This window comes from Brachionichthys hirsutus, unplaced genomic scaffold (genome assembly GCF_040956055.1).
Source record: "Brachionichthys hirsutus isolate HB-005 unplaced genomic scaffold, CSIRO-AGI_Bhir_v1 contig_955, whole genome shotgun sequence".
In the NCBI taxonomy this organism is placed as follows: Eukaryota; Metazoa; Chordata; class Actinopteri; order Lophiiformes; family Brachionichthyidae; genus Brachionichthys; species Brachionichthys hirsutus.
In genome coordinates this window covers 256,260-279,588 of record NW_027180373.1, presented here as the reverse complement: position 1 = coordinate 279,588, position 23,329 = coordinate 256,260, and the positions used below count along the sequence as shown (strand labels likewise).

The 23,329-nt window shown below is 41.6% G+C and overlaps 1 protein-coding gene and 1 long non-coding RNA gene across 2 annotated transcripts; one reads left to right on the top strand and one right to left on the bottom strand.

Annotated features, from left to right (window-relative positions):
• The first annotated feature begins 1,470 nt into the window (after positions 1 to 1,470).
• LOC137914189 (muscleblind-like protein 1) lies at positions 1,471 to 5,759 on the top strand. Its single transcript, XM_068757794.1, has 6 exons — positions 1,471 to 1,632; positions 3,479 to 3,629; positions 4,245 to 4,280; positions 4,786 to 4,877; positions 5,109 to 5,186; positions 5,301 to 5,759. The coding sequence occupies exons 1-5, from the start codon at positions 1,471 to 1,473 to the stop codon at positions 5,163 to 5,165; spliced, it is 498 nt and encodes a 165-aa protein (XP_068613895.1). The 3' UTR covers positions 5,166 to 5,186; positions 5,301 to 5,759.
• LOC137914190 (uncharacterized) lies at positions 5,318 to 23,285 on the bottom strand. The gene is made up of 3 exons (XR_011106415.1): positions 23,256 to 23,285; positions 19,922 to 20,002; positions 5,318 to 5,356 (listed from the first exon to the last, which is right to left on the bottom strand). It is a non-coding gene; the product is annotated as an uncharacterized lncRNA (long non-coding RNA).
• Between the last annotated feature and the right edge of the window lie 44 nt (positions 23,286 to 23,329).

Here is a 23,329-nt window from a genome sequence, read left to right as displayed (position 1 = left end):
GTAGCATTTCGGCCTTTTTCGGAGACGGTGCACCGTGCTGGCTTGTTTACGGGCTACGTCTGTGTCTCCGTCCTGTTGTCTCTCCAGCATGCATAAAGTCATTCATTGCTTCACAACCATGGTGATGTAAATGGCAGAGGAAGAAAGTTACCTTGGGCACGTGAATATTATTAACAGGCACGGTATTTGCTTGACTGACTAAGCACGTTCTTTCTAGCGTGGCATAGAGAATATTAAATAGCTTTTTCTGAATGTTCCCCTTTTTTTCTCCAGTTTTTTTCTTCTTTCCATGCTGGTCACACTCACACGATCCCCGATGACTGTCCCTCTGTCTCCCCGATCCTCATCTCGCCATTCTCTTTAATCATCTACGGCTCTTACATTTTCCTTTCTCTCCCTCCCTCCTTTCCTGTTTCAGCAGCTTCTCCAACATCTGCCTGACAACAAGGCAGTCTCTCTAAAAAAAATAAAGATATAAAATTAAATAACAAGACCAGTGAGTGAGTGGTGAGAATGTACATGTTAGGTTGTACATTAGTATGTGAATGAATGAGTATACAGAAAGGTAGAGAAGGCACATAAATAGAGATACAAATTCATCCCATCGCTCACACAGATCAGTGATTGTGTGTGATGAGCGCTCGTGACGGGGGAGCAGGGGGTACCGTGTAAGACGACGCCTTCGGTGGCCTTTTTACCTGGCAACTGTTTCCCAACGAATGAGATCCATTGTGCATGCAGACAGCGAAACCGGTAAACAGGCGCAGATGGCTTGTTCTATCTCAATAAGAGGTACAACGTACCATGAAATTACATTTCATTTTACTCGGAATGCATTTCAGAGATAGTAATGGCTCGACCAGGAATCTTAAAGCGCAAAAAAGTGACAAAATTTAATCCCAGGAAAAGAATGGACCTCATAATTCCCTTGTGCACCCACTGTGTGTGTGTGTCAAAGTGATTAGGTGTGGGCTGGTTATTACGTCACCCCCCCCCCCAGCCTCCACTGAGGTATCGGCCTTCCAACCAATCAGGCAGATGCTGCCCCCTTCTGTCTCCTGGAGGGAACAGCAGCAACACCGCTCGCTTGAACGATGGCGAAATGCTGCGTGATTGATGAGTGTGTAAACACCGGTTATGCTCTGTTCTGCTGATCAATCAACAGTAATGGCTGAACCTGCCATTAAGATTGGTTGGTTTCATCTGGTAAAGTGATTGTCAAGTTGTGAAATGCCTGAAGGGACTGATTACCTCATCAAATGTGAAGTAAAGGGAACAGTGACTTCGTAATGCGGGCAGGTTTGAGTTACTGATGTTTATGAAAGTCTCATGATCACGTAACCACAGTTAAAGACAAAGGTACGAGCTTGTTTGCGTGTTTTTGTACCTCAGGTATGTCGAGAATACCAGCGGGGGAACTGCACACGTGGGGAGACTGACTGTCGCTTCGCCCACCCCGCAGACAGCACTATGATCGACACCAACGACAACACGGTCACTGTGTGCATGGACTACATTAAGGGCCGCTGCTCCAGGGAGAAGTGCAAGTACTTTCACCCTCTGGCTCACCTGCAGGCCAAGATCAAGGCCGCCCAACACCAAGTCAACCAGGCTGCGGCTGCTGCAGCCATGGTAGGTACCCGTCCAGACGGACTCCAATGCAAGCATTGTTATTGTTTCTTTTCCCCTTAAAAGACGAGAGCGAAGACGAGTAAATAGATTCTGCTTTGCAGCGATCATTAGGGACGCACTATATTCCTCCTCAGATAAGCACTGTGCGATCTGTGCACAATTAATAGGCAATAGAAATTGAATTTATAATTTTCATACATATTTTTCAACTCCAAGCTCTATAAGCCTGAATGCTAATTGGATTTAACCATTGCAAGGCCATGTGTTTGTGTAATGAGAGAGGGCGTGAGCCAGAGGGATCTCCTGTGCATAATTACCAGTCAGCTTGTTTACCTCAGACAAATTGGTTCAAAAAAAGATTTGAAAAATTGAACAGACTGAAGATTCAGAAATTGCAAGCTGTCTTTCAAAGGGATGCAGCAATGGTATCGAATATAGATCACAGAATAGTGCAATATTTTGTTGTTAGACAAGAATCCTGTGGAGGAAAAAAAAAACATGCAATGTTAAAGACTTGAAAAGCATTAAATGTGAAGCTACCAGGAATCCATTCACTTCCAGCGCTGTCAGATTCCAGAGAGTACGAGGTGTTAATGATGCAGAGGCTTGGACGAAGCCTTAAAGAAGACAGTACAAGGATATGGTCCCGTTCACTTTTAACTGTTATTCCGCTTCCTTTGCACTGTGGTAGAACAGCAGCTTCTCTTCCTGGGTTTCTATTTACCCGAGCTCACTCATACATTTGATTTACCGGTAAGCCTTAGAATTTGACCAGATCCAGCTACTTTAACTCATCTGCTGAATACATGAACCCTCCTCTCCTCTGATCTAGAACACATTGCAGCCAAACTAAAGTCTACCGGTCAATAATTATGACCGGTGGCTATAGCCATTAACGTGCATGCCCTAGTCTTGTAATCTGTTCTATATTGCATTCCAATGATTTGTGTTTTTGTTTGTTTTCTTTCACCAACCCACACTGCACTGCTGCCCCCCCCCCATGATGCACCGCCGCTTGCTGGTTTATGTTAATGCGCTTGAACCCCATTGGCCCATTGTCCATCATGTGCGCGCTGCCTGCTAATTAAGACTCAGTCGGCTGTCAAGTCACTGAAGCGACCCTTCGACGCAACTTTTGACCTGGTACTATGACCTTTCACCTTTTAGCTGGCACGTAGCTGTTTGTAGTGTAGTTCTAAAATATTGTCAACATTTAATAATCAGGAAACGCTCAGGGGTGATGGAATTGATTGCAGCCATAAGTTCTGCATCATAAAATGTTGTGAAATATTAGGAACACAAAATGAAAAACTTCAAACGTAAAACTTTCAGTGATCAATCCATCACCTAAAGTGAATCTCCAAAGTGATTACCAGGCATGGAAGTGTAGTAATTGACTGTGTACTATGTTTTGCTAGACTCTGCATGTGTTATGAATGTGTGCCATTTCCCATACTGCATGTGTACTTGTTGAATACATATTGCAGCAAACGTAACTCTGCTTATTGTGTACTATTTGCTGCCTTCGCTAACTGCATCGTTTCTGTTGATGTTTAAATCATACAAAAACTCACGATCAATATTGTTACAGAAAACTACTCACTACTCTAAAATGAACATGATAACTTGTTTAGGGTGGTTTTGTTGTAAGTCACAGTCAGCTCGTGCTGCTGCCTCGTCTTCCTCTGACAGAGAGAGCGCCGTGTTTTATAATTGATGCTTGGAGGGGCGGACTTCATGTTCTAATGGAATTCTTTCTTCTCTCTGTCCTGAATGTCACTACTTTGATTTTCTTTTCATTCCCATCCCTTTATTTTTTGGTGTTGCCCCCCCCCCCCCTCATCAGGGGATCCCTCCTGTATTGCCTCCTTTACCAAAGAGACCTGCACTTGAAAAAACCAACGGTGCCACCACTATGTTCAATGCTGGCATATTCCAGTACCAACAGGCACTGGCCAACATGCAGTTTCAGCAGCAGGCTGCCTTCTTCCCATCAGGTGAGACCTCAGCCTTATTTAGATGTGCCGTGATGCTCACGAACCATCCACCCATCAGTCAAAACTCAGGGCCGCAAAATCCCTTATGAAGTGTGTGATTGTGCACATGGAATAGCATCAGCTGTTCTTCTCAGACATGAGACTGATACCAATTAGTTGGTATTGTAAGGGATTTCTAACCCCTCTTCCGTAAACTGAAAGGGCTCCGGTGAGACATTCAGATCCTCATATCACGCCACTGCGGCAAAGTTTGAGGGTTTCAACGCAGGGCATTCAAGAAGCACTGCGTTGCCAACAGCTGTTGCCTTGCTGACAGGACAGGACCACCGGGGGCAAATCCCTGCTTCGATTTAACGGAGCAGAGGCAGCTGAACTATAAACCGGGGCGGGGCTGGCGAGCTCTGAAGACTTTCACGAATGAGCTTTTATAGCTTTGCTCCCTATGATGTGCAATATGTGTGCTCACACCAGTTTGTACTTACCCAGGTTAAATCCAATATGTTTGACTATCTTATACCTATGTTATTACATTTGTAATGAGTTGTTTTCATTTCTCACCCCCCCCCCCCCGCCCCCCTATTCACTCCACTCCATGTTGCAATGCATGATGGGCAGGCTCGATATTGTGCATGACGCCTGCAACAAGTGTTGGTAGGTGCCAGCTTTCCTTACTCATGTCACATTTAACTCAGAGCGGAACGCGAGCTCATTCTCTGTTTTGTGAGTTCAGATTTTGACATGAACTCTAAATGGTGGTGTGTAATTTCATCCGTGTGGGCAGAAACATGGGAATTGTACATTTTTGATTCTGCATTTAATTGTGTTTAGTTTCAATTGGAAACGGATGTTTCTCATTATACTCTGTAACAAAGCTTGCTTTGCCTCAGTTCTCGGCCACCCAATGCTTGTTGCAGTATGAACTCCCCTGTTTCATTTAATTTCCATCCTGAGTGCTCTGATGTATGACGCACTTTATTATACATATAGTCGTGTGGAGATAACTTGCAAATAGGTTTCATGTTGAGCTGTTTAAAAACTGCTTTAACCGACGCTTTCATGTTTCTCAGCTTTATTCAGAGATACTTACAGATCAATTTAAAATCTTCTCTCTAGTTCAACTGTTTTTTCCTCCCCCCCCCCCCCCCCCCCCCCCAAGTACCCATGATGCATGGTGCTACTCCAGCCACTGTGTCTGCAGCCACCACATCTGTCACAAGTGTTCCCTTTGCAACTGCAGCAGCCAATCAGGTTTGCTCTCCCCTACCCCTCGATCCATCTCTCTCGTGCTCTTCACATTGGCTATCAGCTTTGACTTTCAGTGGGGTTTTTTTTTTAGCGTATAATTCTCACATGTGATTTAATTAAATGCGTAAAAATGTGCACAAGATTTACTTATCATGTTTATTCTTCCATCGGTTTCTTGCTGCCTTAAACTTTCATTCTCTCGCTCTCTCTTTTGATTTTCTTCCCATCAATCAGATTCCAATAATATCTGCAGACCATCTGACTAGTCACAAGTATTTGGCCCAGATGTAGAAGTCTCAATCATAAAAGCAGGTACTGTACATGAGTTCGGGACCCGTTACACATTAGACGGAATGTCTAATGTGAGCTTTGTTGCACCTTCTACCTTCATAATGATTTGCTGTGTCTCGGAAACCTTTTTTTCAGATGGAACATGGAGCCATCTGGTGTCTTGTCCAAGAGTAGGGATGCGCCCTTCATGCCTGTAACATCAAAAGTAAAACTGAGAATCCGATTTCACCTGGCTTAGAACAGATCTGCATGTTGTCATCGGACACACAGTTTGTTAGAATTATTCACCGAGCACACTATTACGCAATGGAGGATAACGTCATCTGCATTAGGACTGCCTTTCACTGGGTACAGGCAACTTACCTTTATTCACCAGACACACTTTGAATGTTAATAAATGTGTGTAGTAGTCATAAAAAAAACAACCCAATCCTCTGGATTGTTGCTTCAGTTGAGCAAGAATCCAGACTTATATATTTGTTTTTGTTTTTCTGGCGTTGGTGTTTCACCTAAATGTGTTCATTTGTTTCGACAAAGATTTTTGTTTTGTGGTTTTACATTGTTTAAACCAATAAAAAGGGAAATTACATTGTACTCGGAGGCAAAGTAGTACCTGTATGTCTGTGAAGTGTCAAACATTCGTAGCCTACCTTTGCTCTCTTGTGAAGTGCCATACATCTCAAAACACATGAATGATAAGCAAGCAGTGTTATAATGTGTCAAAGCTGACGATTCCCTTTAATGCGCCTCTTTTCTCTCGTGTCGTACCTGCGAGTCCCTTAAGCACCTTTGCTGATTAGATTACCTTCATCAAATTAAATGCTTTATTTCAATCGACTGAATGAGCAGTTTCTTTAAACTGTGGACTTTGTCGTCGGTGTCTAGTCAGGGTGACAGCAGTGTCTCTCCATGATCATTCAATCTTTTCTTAAAGCGAAATGTTGGATGAGTGGGAGAGGTCTTACACAAAGACTCTCCATGTAGCGGTGAGTCAACAGGGTGATCAGTCGATTTCCAAGCTGCTGTGATAGGAGACAAAAGGTCCAGCAGGTGATGGACATGATTCGGTTTTCTGTTTAAACATAATTTAAGGCAGATCGTCAAAATGTTTTGTGTATATAGACCATATATATAGTCTGACACGTTTAAGACTAATTGTTCAATACGTCTACCTGAGAATTTCTCTTCAGTTCAGCCAAAGTCATTTGTGTCTAAGCAGTTACTCAGCATTGTAAGAGACTGATGGGACAGATTTGTGAAATGTGTTGGCGGCACTAACGAGCCCAGAAAAAGAAGAAGTATAAAGAGGAGATCTGCAGAACTCTTTGTGTTTGTTGTACTGGTTCTTCAGGCGTATTTAATTAGTGGATAGTACAGGGAACGTATTGAGGATATAAACGATTGTATTGCTCATCCAAAGCCTTAGAATGTACCACCGGGTCAGCACAATGCAACATGCCATTCTGAACCATCCAGTTGCCTAATCCGTACCACACACACACACACACTCACACACACACACACACACACGGACAGTGTTTTCTTAACTTGTGGTTTTATTTAGATGAGGACTGCTTTATTTTGTTTGAATGACATTTTCTGATTTTAAGTTTTGCTTACTATACAGTATTTATCTTATTATAATATTAGGTGAAAGTGTGTGTTTGTGTCTTTCCCATGCATAGTGTCTTGAGATTCCATGTACTGTAATGTTAATTTTAGTATGACTGTAAACTCAAGGTTTTCTACGTTATGCATATTGTTCATTTATCTCGTCTTTTTTTGTTCTTTAAACAAAGATGTTTTATATGAGTGATGAAAAAAACAGTTACCAGAGATGCTAAGTTGTCACTGTGGCAACCGTTGCCAATAACCTAGTAATATTTTAATGACTGTAAGGTTTGTAACTAGTCCTATAAAAAAAGGAATATTATAAAAAATCTAGTTCTTAGATGTTTAGAGTAAATATGTTATTTTCTACTGTATCCATTTCAAATTGTAACTATTGTGTTAATATTTTTACTCTCCCTGGAAATTGGGCCATGTTGGACAAAAGCTGCATATTTGAAAACGTATCGGGGGGCTGTTGCTGGCGGGGGTCAGGTGAACGTGGTGAGTGTGGAACTGAGTCTGCCCACTCATCTCTTACCACCCAACTGGAAACAGCAGGGGGGGGATCTCAAGGCAACAAAGGTGATAAAGGTTTGACTTTTTTGCACTTCTGTACATAGACAAAAAAAAGAGAGAATCGTGTATATTGAGATCTTATTTTGAATAAAAACAAAATGTCTATAATGATACGGAATTTTGCTAGGATAACAAAAAATAAATATTGAAAGGCTGAACAAAATTGCTTGCATCAAAAGGTCACTGAGTTCTCACTCTCCGACCCCAAAATAGGCAGAGTGTCGCTCTTCTTTTTTTGTCAGCAGCTTGTAGTTTGCCAGGTAACCTTCCGGAGGAGGCGTCCGCCAGACCCTCCAGTGTAAGGGCCTGACTGGGTTTGTCTGGTACCCTAACCCGCCTGTACTAGCAGGTCTGTGTGTCATGGCCACGCCCTCCCAGGCCCAACCAATCACAACACGTCCTGTGTCTTTACTCAGAGAGGAATGCATGTTACAGGAAATACATAGAAAAAGAAAAGAACATCACAACAGTAATAATGAATAAGTAAACATGTTACACAGAAATATGTATTTACAGCATACAATATTCTATCAATGTAATGGAATAAAATATATATAAAAATCTAAAAATAGAATAGTGGTTTATTAAAAAAAAAAGATTCCTGAAAATATACTCACAAAGGTTTTACCACTTGGAGAGTTCAAATACATGCAACACAAACACCACCGCTATAAGTATGTTCTTTATGTTAATGTAAGCTGTGCTTCTAGTAGATGAAACTGACCCCAGATTGATGTAGTTCAACATCTGGCAGAATTTTAAAATAATTACAGAGGGAAATGTTAGTTAGGTTGTTAAGTCATCAACATTTTGTCATCTCCTACTAGCACGCATGCTTACATTTATAATGTAACGTAAACTGAACTTTTTTTTCATTTGTTGTTTGTTTTCTCTGCCTGTAGTGCTACTATGATGTATTCTGTCTTCTGCTGCCCTTTGTTTCTGCTTGTTTCTATTGCTCCTCGCCCCCTGTAAGGATGTGTCATATCTGCATGCATGCCACCTCCTCTGAAAAGCCACTGCAGAGAAAACTATGGATTGTCGCAGTCTTAAGCCATAAAATATAATCTCATCAGAACCAAATGTGTGAGAGGAAACCAGAGCAGAAAGAGAGGTGGGAAATTAAGGTGTTCGAAGCTGGTAGGAATGTGTTTCCTGGGGTTTTATTAACTACGTCATGTAATAACTGAAGCCATGAAGGTAGTTAATATAACCTGTGGTGTGCTGTGCCAGCTTTGACTGATGCATGTCATTAAGAAATACTGTTCTTGATACATTTTTTCACGGGGCCTGCATTGCTATATTTGGTTCTTGCTGTTATGAATAAAAAAAAAAAGTAATAAAAATTTACAAGTGAACGAAAGAAAAAGTCTCGAGGTACATTCTTACATAAATATACAGAATATAATAATTAATATTCTATATCTTGTTTGTTTATTCTTTACAATAAGAAAGTTGCAAAGAACAAGCTGTTGACTTATTGTCACCATGAGGTTGCCAACAAGATATCACCCTTATCTAACTCGCAGAATAACCGTGAACTCCAGCCCCATGACGATGACAGAAAATGATAAACATTTACAGATGACAGATATATTAACTGTTAATATTGTTGCTGACGTTCGTCAAACATTGTTCCTAAACTGTTGTGTGCTTGATGTAGTGTCTGCAGGTAATGTGGTTGAACAGGTTTAGGGAATTACAAGCTGAGCCTCTAGGAATGTCTAATCTGAACATATCTGTGTAACTGTGATATCAACCTGTCCAGGGACTACAGGTAGAAATTAGCATCTTGCTATATACCTTGGTACAATGCATCTCTCCTCTATGGACGATGTTAAATTGCACACTGTCCCTGTACAAATAAATACAAAAACCACCTGCCTATCCACACAGTCGTGTAAATAGATTATGTTCTTTTTTTATTAAAGAAGTCAGTCCAAGAAAATATTTTCCTCTCTGAAAGCAAAGAATGCTACTTGCTTAAAGATGTGATGCCCAGTCGAGCCAACAGATGGCGTCATTTCTTTATTAATTCAGGCTAGTGGTTAAAACAAGAAGCAAGAATCGGTTAGTCAATCACCAGAGCATGCAAATAGGAAATCTGTGGATGAGATCTTTTATTTATTACAGTGTTATGGTTGAATTAATAGAACGAAATTATAAAGACAATTTCCAGCACAGCCAGATGGACGGAACTCCTGGATGGCTGTAAATTAACAGTCAATGGCGCTGCCAACACAGCTGGAGCTTCTGGGGGAAATGCAATAAGCCAGCATGAACAGGAAGCTGGCGGCCATCGCTCTTCATACGTTGTCTCCCTTCTTGCTGATCCCTGCATCAGGGTATTCTATCCCACCGTTCCATTTTGTCATTCAGTCACGCTCACATGCTCAGATGTACTCTCTCTCTCTCTCTCTCTCTCTCTCTCTCTCTCTCTCCTCCCATACATTCATTCATTCATCCGTACATTTGCTTTGTCTCTGTCCCCCTCGTCTTCCTCTCCTGGTAGTTGTCCATCCTATTCTCAGTTTTCTATTTTCTCTCCCGCCCTCCGCCCCTCTGTCCACAGGCGTTACTGGCAGACTGTGTTCTGTGGAGATTTAATGAAGCGGTGCTGATCCAATAATCACAACTTCTGTCCCCGCCCGCCTCACAAACTATGATTTAGGGGCTTCGTGGCCATCTCACTTGCCACTGACCTTCAACATGGTGATCCTTTGAAACAACAGTGAGTGAGAAAATGAGCAAGTGAGTTGGGATTTACTGCTATAGAGGAGCAGACTTTAAATAATGCCGGAGACACACTTGAGGGTCTCCACATTATTCTATATAATTATATTAGTTAATGACAATTATCTGGAATTTCTGTGACATCCTTTTTTTTTTTTTACACTAACTAGCCCTAAAAAAAATGTACATTTTGAATCAAGAATTTGAAGAAAAAGGTTCTATAAATTGTGAGGAAACAGAGATAACAACACAAAAAGTGTGAACTTAAGACAGAAGAGAAATGCACCAAATCAGGTACATGTGAGTGACTAGAATGATTTGACTTTACAGTCATAAGTCTGGAAGGAGTCCTTCCTCCTAACAGTGAAGGAGTTTCAGGAGGATCCTCTTTGGAGATGTTCGGCTCCTCCTGGCTTTCGTTCTTTTTCCGAGCCTCTCTCACCCCGAAGCTTCCTTGAAAGCTTATAGTTGGGCCTTATTTGGACTCTGAGCTGAGTTTTCAGATCCTTCAGCTCTGTCTCCAAATTTCTCTCCTTCTCTGAGTTTTTTTGTTTTTGTTTGTTTGTTGCAAGACCTCCTCAGCTTTCACACTTTGTGTTGCAGTGAGGCTATTTTAGACTGTCTCCACATGCTTCCTGATATTCATGCCAAGCTTTTGCCGCAAACTTTCGACCTGAAGCCTAAAGTCGATGACATCATTCCTATACTTTTCTCCGAGCTCATTCCTCATCTCAGTTTGACGCCTCAGGGGTTCATCTTTCATCTTGTCTATTTCTTCGAGGAGAAGCAATATACCTGTAGCTCAACTCTTAACGTGTCCTGTATGAATATGTTTTGCACTTGTGGGATGTCACCCTGCTGTCACTAGAATAGAATGGAGCAAGTTATTGTCATTTCCCAACTTGGATGTGCCAATAATAAGTCTTCAGTAATAAATATAGTGACCACACTGCCATTCCTGCCCTTGTCAAGCTGTGTAGAAGCACTCTTCTGGTTGGAGCCAATATTCCTCCTTTTCTGTCTTCAGCTCAGTGTTGAACTTTTCGTGGCGACCCCTCTGCAGTTCCTCACGATGCTTGTGAAGTTCTTCTTCTTGTTCTGCTGATTGTGTCCCTCAACCTCGCTCTGTTATCCTTCCAGTGCTTGGAGTTTTCTCCTCTCGTTGCTCCAACTCTCCCTCCTTGATGGGCATTTCCTTGAGGGGTTCTTCAGGGGTACTTGTTTCAATAACTGCTCCAGCTCTCCATTCGGATCTGTGACAATGTTCTGCTGACAGATGAGCGGTGAGCATTGGGTGGGGTTTAGGTTTTGAGACCCTGGCCGTTGGTACGTGTTTAAATGCCAGGCTGACACTGAAATATTTCATGCACAATAAATGTCATTTAATGAATGAATTGTCTCTCTATGAAGGAAAAGGTTACAGTGAATGACAGCATTTCCATTTGTATTCTATCTGTGGAGAAAATTGTGATATCAGAAACCATTTCAGCTGAAACGTGGAATTACCAGTTGAATTCAACATTTTAGAATTTTCGGCAGGATGGAAAAAATGTCGTGATGTCTAAAGAGGACATAATGTAAAAGACAGTTGGACAGGAAGGGAGCCTGAATCCAAGCAAAATGAAATAAAGAATAGAAGGTGTGACTGAAGGAGAAGAAGGTCAATGGCGAGCGCAGACCTCCACCAAGCAGCACATTGATGGTTGATGTGTTTTCTGATTGCCTTGTGACATTTGACATCTTCATCTGGGATTAAGGTGCAGAACCCCCCTTTCACACACACACACACTTTATCGTAAGACCTTTTAGGATGTCGTTCACTGTACAAACTGTACTCTGAATTTCAATTACATACATATCAATGATTTTACTTCTTCTGATGTCACAGAAAATCAAGAGATCAGAGAAGCGCGCGGGGGGGGGGGGGGGGGTCATTCCAGGCTTGTTGCATCATTAAAAGGATGTGTAGCTGTATCATCATCATCTTCACTCATTGACTCCTCTGTAATCAATTCATCATTGTTCTCATTCTCATCCTCACCAGCTTGAACCCTCCTGCTGTCTCTCCCTCACTGTGCCTTGGTGCTGCTGAGTCACTGCTCGACTTTCACTGAGTGCTCTTTGGAGCAGAGCTCAAACATCCAATTTTCTCGACCGTGTATACAGGAAGTGTGTGTGAGTGTGTGTGTCCAACCAAGTGTAATCTGTGCATGCATCCAGGTTTGTGTGCTTACAGCAAGTGTCTTTCAGTATTTTCCTGTGCTGATGGAAAAGATGGTGAGAGTAGCAGCAGGTTAGTCTAATCACATCTCCTCCTGGGAGGCAACGTATTGATCAGTTCATCCTTCACAGAATTTAACAGCAGCTGCCTGCCACACATCCAATAACAGGCTTGTGATTTGGCCACTTTTTCATGAAGCGATGCAACTTGAATGCCCTTTGAAGACACTCGGGTCTGAGTCAGATTTATTTAGGCCTTTGTCGCCATTTTTCACCATCAGCCATTGATTCATGAATCAAGACCTACTTTACGAGTCAGCCTCAGAAATTCGGAGGCCAGTGTACTAAAAAACAAACCCCATCAAAACATGGTAGTTTCATTGCAAGTCTGTGGTGCTAAACATTTAATATAAAGTATGGAAGTAATATTGTCTGAATTAGTTTTAAAAGGTAAATGTAAATGCAAATATCAGCCCACGTCATGACAGGCCATGCATTTAGTGGAAAATGTAGGATCAGACTTTGAAACAGATTTGCTAAAGTCACATAGAATACACACGTCACTCTAATTTGGTGTCTTGCATGTCCCTCCTGTTTGATCGTCAAAATGGGGAATGAGAACGCCGCATGCATTATGATTAGCATTGAGCTTCTCCCAAACGTCGCTGATGGAATTAGCAGTTTTCTGAATACAATAACTTGTAGATAGCAGGAAAAGAACAAACCAGTGGGTGTGTTACAACAGACAGGGCATTTAGCTGACAGAATGGGGAGGGGGGGGGTCGCACAATAAGCGTACTGGGGGGCACAGCTGTACGCACGAGATGAACGGAAGCCATTCACATTCTGACAGGATGTCTGACGGCATTGCAGGCTGAACACAAAGACGTGAGAGGGGAGGTCAGCAAAGGCACGGCGGAGGTCAGATTAACAGACTGTGTGATGTCTTTTATTGGGAGTTCATTAGGCAGCCATTTGTCTTGACATAACTCCGATGCTATTTGAAGAAGAATGAAGCAGCACTGGAGAAACTTGGCAGAGAATGGCTGCTGTGCAGAGAGAGATAAAGCTTGAAGAAAGATCCCACTGTGATACCAGAAGCCGCAGGAAGAAAGTGTGTGTGTGTGTGTTGTAACAGCTGTGTTGTTCATCCCTGTGACAGGACTCTGTGGATGGCTAAGAGGATGAAGTGGAGAGAATGAGGAGCCAAAATGCATTAAAGTCGACGCCGTCGCTGTATCAGACTGCAGGTTAGGATGGCGGCGAGGAGTATGGCGAGGTGGGCGGGGTCACCCTTTCAGTCAGAAGACTGAATATTTTAATTGCTATTATAGATCTACACTTCAGGCCACGCAGTGCGAGTCAGTATGCAGCTCATGTATTTGGTTGGATGTGAAATTCTCTTAATCCATTCCTTCACTAATCAGTTCCCTCAAAAGCTGCTTCTTTCTTTCCCCCCAATCTCTCCTCCTTATCTTATTTGTGCGCGTTTAGCCCCCCAGAGCAGTCTGTTCACTGAGGCTATCACCAGGGTTTGTTGGCACACTCGCAGTTGGTAACTAAATCACTGATGGTGTAATTAAGTCACAGCGATTTAGAAGGCGTGAACGGAGCCTATTGCTGAGGGCGGCGGTTCAGCAGACTGAACCTGTGTACGTCGTTCCCTCACAAGCAACTGAAAGCCTCCCGTCCCACCCTGCAGTAAAGTAGCCAATAATAGAACCAAAAAACATCTCTGAAGCTCATCATTTAGCCACTCAGGGAAAAACAACATGTTGATTTTAAGAGGCTCAATTTAGCCTAATCTGGAATAATACTAATGCCGTAACTATAATTAAAGTGAATTTGTAACAACCAGGCATTTAGACAGGCCCCTGAAACGTGGCCATGGTTTTTTTTCTTTTTTTTGGGGGGGGGGGGGGGGGGGGTTAAGTTATCCAACAAACCAACCAACTCAAAGACACCTTGATGGTAGTAATTATTGATCTTATATTACTTATCAACTCTTAAATCCTACACAACAGGTATTTAAGACTAATACATTACTTCAGCATTTATTCTGTCGGAAAGCAAGAATCCACAAGTGATGAGATTATTATTAGTCACTATGGAAGGACGTGGTTAAAGTATGGTTTGTCATACACTCAATGGGCAGCAGGAAACATTCTCATTAACTCATCCCAGGTTAGTAGACTCCCAGTAGTTTGTTTTGGCCCATGGGCACGCTGTTGCTATTCAATGCCCTGAGAATGAGACCATACTGGTCCGACAGAATGGACATGCGTGAGACTGCAACCCGAATTCCCATCAAACGCTCATAAAACAGAATGTTGAAACAGATTTCCCATGCTGTCTAAATACCACAGCTCCTGTTGCTCATTAAGCATTGCTTCCCACTGGTTGTCATTCTTGGATTTGAACCAATATGGTGCCAAACAGGAAACAGGAAATGCTTTAGCCTTTTATACGAAAGATCGGAATCAAAGTTCAGAAGCAATACGATTAGTCTTATCTACTCTTTGTGGCCTGAATTCACAGTTTTCTTTTTCCTCAAACTGGGGTCATATTAAACTAAAGCTCTCATTAAACACAGACGAGTGTTAAAAGAGAGTCTTGTTTTATTGAGAGTTTATTAGTCTAATGTCTCTGATCCTGTGCCAATCCCTTGATGTGTTTTCTTTAACCTGAGATCAGGTGCACAATGTGAACCTTCATGTGTAAAATTATCCGCAGCCCTTTCTTCATTCGTGAATTACAAGCTGCTTAGGATACTCGTGTTTTTCTGGCTTGCGGTAGCAAAATATATTTTTAAATTCATTATTATTAGGCTTATCTGTATTTGGTAGTCAAATATGAATAAATCAATAATAACAGAACGGTGGATGACACTGCAAAAGCAAAAGTTGCCCTGCCTTCATGATGCCTTATTAGGCTTGGAAAGCGGTGCCCGCCAGACCACATAATGGAGATGTCACACTTCATTTCACGGCACACCACATCAGCATGTTAGTTTCCCTCAGACAGGGCCACCTCCCTTTGCTAACCCAAGCCCATATAAAAATGTATCCGCATGTGCCACGTTAAATAATTACCTCAGCATTCCATTATTATTCGCCGTCTGGACTCGAGCATCTCAGCCAGACAAAGAATATCCCCTAAACACAGCCACTAAATAGGTGAGATGATGAGAGCAACTACACAACATGCAGCACTTTACAAAGCCAATAGATCCCAAGAGGAAGGTCACGAGTACGACTTTCACCCAGGAGAGCAGCGAACGCATGCAGTGTGAAAGAATACTCATGCAAATGATTTCTCTCAACCCAGCTGAGGAATTCTGTTCCAGGAACGTTTGTTCCTGGAAAGATTAGTCTCGTCAAAAAAACAAAATGTGGTTTAATATTAAATAATAGCAGTGAAATCGTTTTAAAACAGGAAAGTGAATGCTGAAGCAACTTGAGTCACATGAACAGAACATACAGAGAGTCCAAATTATGATTTCGCTTAAAGGTTAGCTGCTGCTCCGCTAACTTTGTACCGGCATGCAATATCAAATCTGAAAAACAAGATGTTTTTAAAAAATACTCCAATATTATGAAACATTATCAGCAATCAATTAACATTCATGCATTAACATACACGTTTAGATATAGTAGTAGTCCATGGGGCCTCTTTAGTGAGGGGCGTAACCCCATGTCTTGTGTCTGTAGTGTTTAACCCATGAAGGTTTGTGCTTTCAGTAGGGAAGTACTGTAATTTTAATTAAAGCCTGTTGCTGACTAAAACAACGACAATACTTTACACAGTAATATAATATATAGAGGGGGTTAGCATGAGGCTATGCTTAAGTCATGTCAAACATCCAAATAATGTAACGGTGACAATAACTGATGTTTAGCAAGTATGTCTGTCAGTCTTAGAATGTATCCAGCAGCTGATGATGTGCAAGTTAATGCACTTCACTGAGGGTGATAAAAATATCTTCATCAGCCATCCAACAGTTGTTCAGGTATTATCCCAAAATAGCAGACTGAGTGTGCGTCTCTGTGTGTGTGTGTGTGTGTGTGTGTGTGTGTGTGTGTGTGCGTATGTGATTTTAAAGGAGGTTTCATTGCATCAAACTAAAGATTTCCTGTTTCACACAGTAGCTCTTAGTGAGACATTGGAAAGTTGATTCTTAACATCGAGTCCTTTCACTGAGTGCTGCTCAGATTGAACCTGCTTCTTAGCCTGCCTTTTCTCATTTCCAGTTAAATACCTCAGAACTCCCATGGTGCACTGCTGCCTTCCTGTCATTTTCTCTGACTCCAATAACAACAAAGGATGCATTGTTTCATGGCGCTCCCTCCGTTCCCAGACGTAACACTCTGTAGCTTCTTTTCCCTTTTCCTATCTGTCAGTGTTCCTCTTGGTTGCGACTCTATATTCAGTCTCCTTCGCTCATGTTCTCTGCTGCTTCTCTTTTATTCATTCAACCTTTGGTTGCCCCTCTCTTCCACTAATGCTTCCTGCTGTCACGCCTCTCCCTTCGCTCTATGAACTGTCCCTTCATGTACCTTTTCATTCTTCCTCCCTCCTGCGCTTCATCCATCTCTTTCCTCGCTCCTGTAACGCTACAGAATATTGATGAGCAGCAATCACACAAGGACAGACGCTAAACTATAGCACCTGATAAATATAAATAATAGCTCATCTTATATTTCTCAGAATGAGTTTATTGCCATTGTCAATGAGGGCTCACAGACTAGGAATGTTTTTCGGGGCAATCGTGCAACATGTAAAAACAAAAGGTAAAGAGAAATAATAAAATGCAAACTACAGTGCTATGCTGTGATGGGAATGCCGTAAAATAGACTACCGGTAAGTTAAAAAAGCACTCGTTTCGATTACCTATTTGTTTGACCTGACTGCTGTGATGAAACTATCTTCATAGAACAAGGCTGTTTGACTGCGCTACTTCATGCACCATATACCGAGAGACGTTTTGCTGCTCTCTAAAATGCACAAAGCACCAACTGCTCATAAAATTCCTTGCCTTGCTGTGAATGTTCAGCACATTTGCAGTAGCTTGGTTTCCTAATGGGGAAAGTAAAAAAATTATTTTCTTCCCGATTATTTTCCCTTTCTTTGATTTTTCACTGTTTTTGTCACCATCTGTCTTTATTCCCTGAACTGATTTCGTGAATCAGAGCCAAATGTTAACTTTATAAAGTACTATACATACGTTTGTTTCATTTCAGGGTTATAACAGGATAGTACAAGTATAGCCCCTCGGCATGGAGCGCTACCGCACAAGCGGTGAGAATGTGAGTCAGCCAGGAAATATTTGATTCAAAGTTTAGTATGGATCGATATGGGGCCCTGCCAGAAACATGGTAATCTGTGTCTCAACCAAGTCAGTATCAGCCCCACTATATGACCACAGAAAAAGCATTAGGCTAATGTGCACCATTAGTCTCTACTCATTCACCCTTACGTTGCTCTAAACATCTCTAAGCATTCTTGTTTCGAGCCTCTGGCCAACAAATTCTGAAGTGACAGAAAAACACTCTCCCTTCTGTTGAGCCGCTTCATCCATCCCTCCGCGTTCCTCGCCCTTCACACCACTTTGAAAAACGTGTTGTCATTTAACCCTTCTCCTCTCATGAATCAGCGTAAGTACATAATTACATTTTTATGGTGTTATCGTTTCAAAGGTATTTTAGAAATGTACATGTTTTGTCATCTCTGTTAATGGAATGGAGGTGAAAACCTAGTAAAATCAATCCACCATCCATTCATTCATCATCTGTGACCATCTATCCTGTCCAGGGTCGTGGCTGTAAACACTTGACTTCACACTTTTTCTCAGCTCATCTCATACTTAAATCTTAGCATCACCACTTCCTTCTTATTATTAAATGGTAAATGGAATGCACCTGTACAGGTACAGCACCTTTTACGTCTCCGCTGTGCCCAAACGCTTTGCATTAAGCCTCACATTCACACATTCACACTCCAGTGGGCGACTGCTGCCATGCAAGGCGCTGCCAGTCCCACTGTCTTACCCAAGGACACCTCAACATGTGGACAGTCAGAGCTGGGATTCGAACTGCTGACCTATTGGTCACTGGAAGCCGATTATACGCACATGCATTCATTGGATGTTTACAATCTCTTTAAATGAGAAGTCTTTGTAATTGTTAGGAGAGTTTGATGTGGGGGTTGGATGCATAACGTGGCATCATGCTTTACTTCCTGACTCTAAATCTGATAGGAAAACACATTTTATATATAAATGGTTTTGAACATTAACTTGTAATTGCGAACAGTAACGGAAATGTTGTGCATGTTGTTGAGTGTTTGGGTTCACTTGTAATGAATGTGTGTTGACATTGAGCTCTGGTTGTTTTAGATTCAGTAAGATCTCATTTGCCTTTATTTGGGCTTGTTGAAGGGAGACTAATGATGCAGGAATTATTTACATAAAAAAAGACTTTTTTAAAGGAGGCATCAGGCAGACTGCAGTTGTTTAAAAAAAACAAGGTTTAAAAAATAATATAAAAAGGAGAAATAGAACAAAATATTTTGACTAATGTCTGTCAGGTTTCCTCATCGTTGCAAAGATTCCTGTCTCTCCAATTAACAAACCAGTTTGCAGAAACTATGCTGGAGCCTATCCCAGTTTACGGGCCAGGGATGGGGTTACATGATACATCTTGGACGTGTGGCCACACATAGACAGACAACCACTCACGCACACAATCACACCTACGGAATTTGAAGTGATCAATTCACCTAAATTGCAGGTTTTTGACGGTGGGAGGAAACCGGAGAACCAAATCTGACACCACAGCTGTCTCAATATTGGTTATGTATCACAAATATCAGCTATGCTCACTCTGCTCTACGTTTTCTGGCAGAACTGCAGCTCGGAAAAGGCATTAGTGCTGTATTTATATGGAACAAACACACTGACCTTCTCCCTGCTTGATAAAAAGTCTCTGTGACATTCAGCAAGATTGATCAGATTAAAAATATATCTGTTTGTCAATGTGAACCATCAAAGGTAAATGATGCTTTGCCATTTAGTGAAGACAGACTGATGATGCTGATGTGAGGTATGCAGACAGGGGGAATGAATGAATGAATAAAAATGAAATAAAAAGAAGAGGAGGCAAAGCATGTGGCGGCAATAAGGTTCAGCTTGTTGATCACGGTTACACACAGAGGAGCCCTGGGGAGTGGCTGACCTTTATGTGTGTGTGTGAGAGAGAGAGAGAGAGAGAGGAAATGCTAATACTCCTGGGCGGTCTGCGTTTCCGTATCAGTATCTAAACTCTCTACCAGCATCTCAGAACTGAAGAAGCCTCTTTGCTGAGAGGTGAAACCTCTTCGATCTAACTTTTTTGCTCATTGTGACATTTACAATGGCCGGGATGACTGAGCCTAGACAGACATGATAAATTGAACCATTCAGTGTCAGTCTCACTTGAAAAGAGTCAGCCAGACTTTTAAACGTGCCATTACTGGAACTGTTTCTAAATGTCTGGCCTTCCATGGAGGACACCAGCAGCAATGAGCTGGAAACAAACACAAGCTACTGAGAATCTCCATGTGGGTGAAGCTCACCTCACCTTCACGGGGATTCAGTCGGGGACGGGAGCAGGATGTACGGAAGCTCATCTTAGAATTGTGAGCAGGAACGGAAGGGGCAGCTAGAGAAACATAAAATATGAATTGCAAAATGAGGCAGGATGGTAGACTGATAAACAGATAAAAAGAGGCAGAAGAAACAAAATCATTATATTCAAGCCCAGTCTGTGGGGCGACTGATAAGAGGGACCAAGGAGATGCTCAGCACAATACGCATGTCTTTGGTGCTTTTCTTATGAGCATGAGATGAACATGGAAGTATATGAAGAAAAATAAAGCAAACAATGAATTTAACACAATAATGTATATACAAAGACCTGGGCACAAAGGGGAAAATCTAAAATGAATGAAGGGACAGAAGCTCAAAGACAAGTGAGGGAGCAAAAAAGAGAACAAATGAGACACAAATGAAGAGCATTTCTCATTAACCCATGAGAAAAAGAAACCATATGTTTCCTAATGAGACAGATGCAAACTAGTCCTGAGCAGAAAGACATGGAATGGAAACGCCTTCTTCTATTAACCCTCCACATTTTGATGATCTAATAATATATTGTGATATCATAATGATTACATCTTTACGTTTCATTTATAGAGACTTGATAAACGGCAGTACCCAATGAGCATGTTGAAGGTAAATGTGTACAAAGTATTTCAGCAGCATCCTCTGGGAATGGCCCGTTTTATAGCGCTACACTTCACCCAACACGAGATCTGCTTTTTACACACTCAATTTTAGGATGTTTTAGACTTGAGGGCAGCGAACTGTAAGCTACAGGGAGGGAGGAGACGGATGCTGAAGGAAGTTGTCTCAACTTTGTCCTTATCTACCTTCACACCTGGTAGCATGTGCAAGCACACACTGCTCCCCCAGATAAGCATCGGTTCTGACTGGAAGCACCTGACTCACCAGAATCCCTAACAGCGTGAGCAGAGGGTGTCAGGCCCGTTTAATAGATGTTCAACATGCAGTAGAACAAGATGAGGCTCTTTTATCTCTATATTATCGCTGTGTTTGCATTTATTAGCAGGGCATGCCTTTTTATCGAAAGATAGCTTAGATATTCGGCACGATAGCCAGGAGTATAGGAATTACTGCATGATCCCAAAATCTAAAACATAGAGCTGCAGCACCGGAAGAAAAGAGCCACAAGCGCAACATAAACACCCAGAAAAACTACTTTGATTGTAGTTTATCAAGATTAGTTACTGTTAACTGCTGGTCATGCCAGGCTTCGCTGAAAAGCCCCTGAATGTTAATTTAATCAAGAAGGAATATTTTATTTCTTTTTTTTACCAAAACATTTCATGTGTATGAAAACCATTCTCTGCTGCCCCCACCATGCAAGTCAGGCCATTCCATGAAGAGAAGGGAATAGAAAAATAATAATAATATAAAAAAAGGCCATTCCAAGAAAACCTAATAAACTCCATATCTTGAGGATGAATACCTTTAGTTTAAATCTCAACATTTGTCTCATTTTAGGTGTCCTCAATGTGCAAAATAATTAAAATATATGTTTAAATAAGGCAGTCAAGCTTTGATATTATTTGATTAAAAATCAATCACTTATTCTCGTATCGGTGTTCTAGGACTATTTATGCGTTAATGTGGATTCACATAATGTATCCTTTATGTGAATTATTCAAGGCTCTGTTGTGTCAGATGTTTGTGATTTTCCCTTTCATTGCTTTCAGAGCATAACGCTGGTACCATATTATGAGAGTCTGGACTAAAGCTGACAGGCTTTATTACTTTCCGGATTTCTCTAGCTTGCTCACAATCTAGCTCGCGCACAAGAGATAAAGTTCAAATAAAAGGAGTACGAGAGAAGACAATATTGGTACTTTATAATGAAAACAGTCAAATAAATGTAACTTTTGTAATCTATTTTGGATGTGATCAATTATTTCACTTTGTTTTTCAAAGTAGAATCACAACAAAAATGTCTTGGTTCAGTTCTGGGGCTGTGGTGAAAGTGTTACTGTCACCATCCCTCTGTTTTGAAGCGCTCTGACTTGTTGCTGCTTTATGCATTCACATAATTGCGCAGTGCATGTCCAGCCTTGTCCAGTGTGCCACTGTATCTGTCTGCCTTTGGGGCAGAAAATTGAGGTCAAAGCCAAATGGGATAGGTTGATGCCATGCTGCAGGTGCAAAAATAATTTCCTTAAACTTTGCTCACCCTGCCACGACTCTATCATTTCATCCCAGCTTTTCATTTCATTTCTGTCACATCAGACGACTCTTTGGCAGGAACATAGAAATGGGTTTGAGATGCTGATGCTTTTAAAGTGTCACGTGCCGGTGCTGTTTTGGCGGCTATGTTTCAGGAAAGAGTACGGTATGCTCAATCAAAACCAGCCGCAGGCATTTGCATTTCTTTATATCCTTGATTTTGGTGTCGAGAGCTGCACAATGGCTGTGATTGCACTGCACATTCAGGTGCATCTGTGAAGATGTGAGAAACCTTGAACTGATTTGAGCTTATGTGGCAAAAAGCTGAAATATGAATGATAATAGACAGACTGGACCTGGTGCAGAATACGATGTGTTGTCATCATGCTGGTCCTAACATCCTTTTTAAGAAGAGGTCACAATCATTTGCAGCAGTTCAGACACTATCTAACGATGGCAGAAATATCCTAGGTAGATTTCTGTATCTTATATATGCAATGTAAGTTAATATTTACAGTGTACTGTATATGTAACACCGGTCGAAGATGTAAAAACCAGGAGGGTGAGAGGAGGAGAATCTGTCAGGTGTTTCCTACGGACATACTGATATTTCAGTGCAGGTCAAGCCCGTATAGAGTCTAATTTGGACCAACCTCGGTCAAATTAAGGATCAATGACAAACTAGGTTAATATAGTGAACTACCCAACAGGTAGCAGGTTACCAAGAGGGCTGCATTTAGCAAAGGCAGGCCTCCTGAAATCCCCTTCTGTGTATATACAGTATATATTACAGCTACAGGGAGAAATTACCAACTCTGTCTTCCGCTGATGGATCATAACGGACATATGAAGTTCAGAGTGGAAATTGATTCTCCATCCCATTAATAATATCCATTATGTTATTCATCCTGTCTGAGCTTACTTCTTCAATAGACATGAATATTTGGCAGTGCAGCATAACCAACAGCTCTCAGTGCAGTTCCTTGCCCCTTTGCCACCATCCTCTTTTGTCTGCTATACCGGCGCCTCTGGACATGCATCCAGCAGACTGTCTGGACCGTTTAAAAGACGCCAAATGACCATCACCAACCGATTCATTTATTATTTGAATGTCCATGTCTTAACGAGTACCTTACCTCAAGGCTCTTGATTATTCGGGGCTACCTGTTTTCCTGTGACCAGAAGAAAAAAAAAACATTCGAAATTGCAA

Bases quoted from the DNA above. Each gene is read 5' to 3' on its own strand.
- LOC137914189 (XM_068757794.1), top strand. From the start codon at position 1,471: ATGATCGACACCAACGACAACACGGTCACTGTGTGCATGGACTACATT. The intron at 1,633-3,478 runs GTAGGTACCCGT...CCCCCTCATCAG, and splicing joins CTGCGGCTGCTGCAGCCATG to GGGATCCCTCCTGTATTGCC. The intron at 3,630-4,244 runs GTGAGACCTCAG...CATGATGGGCAG, and splicing joins GGCTGCCTTCTTCCCATCAG to GCTCGATATTGTGCATGACG.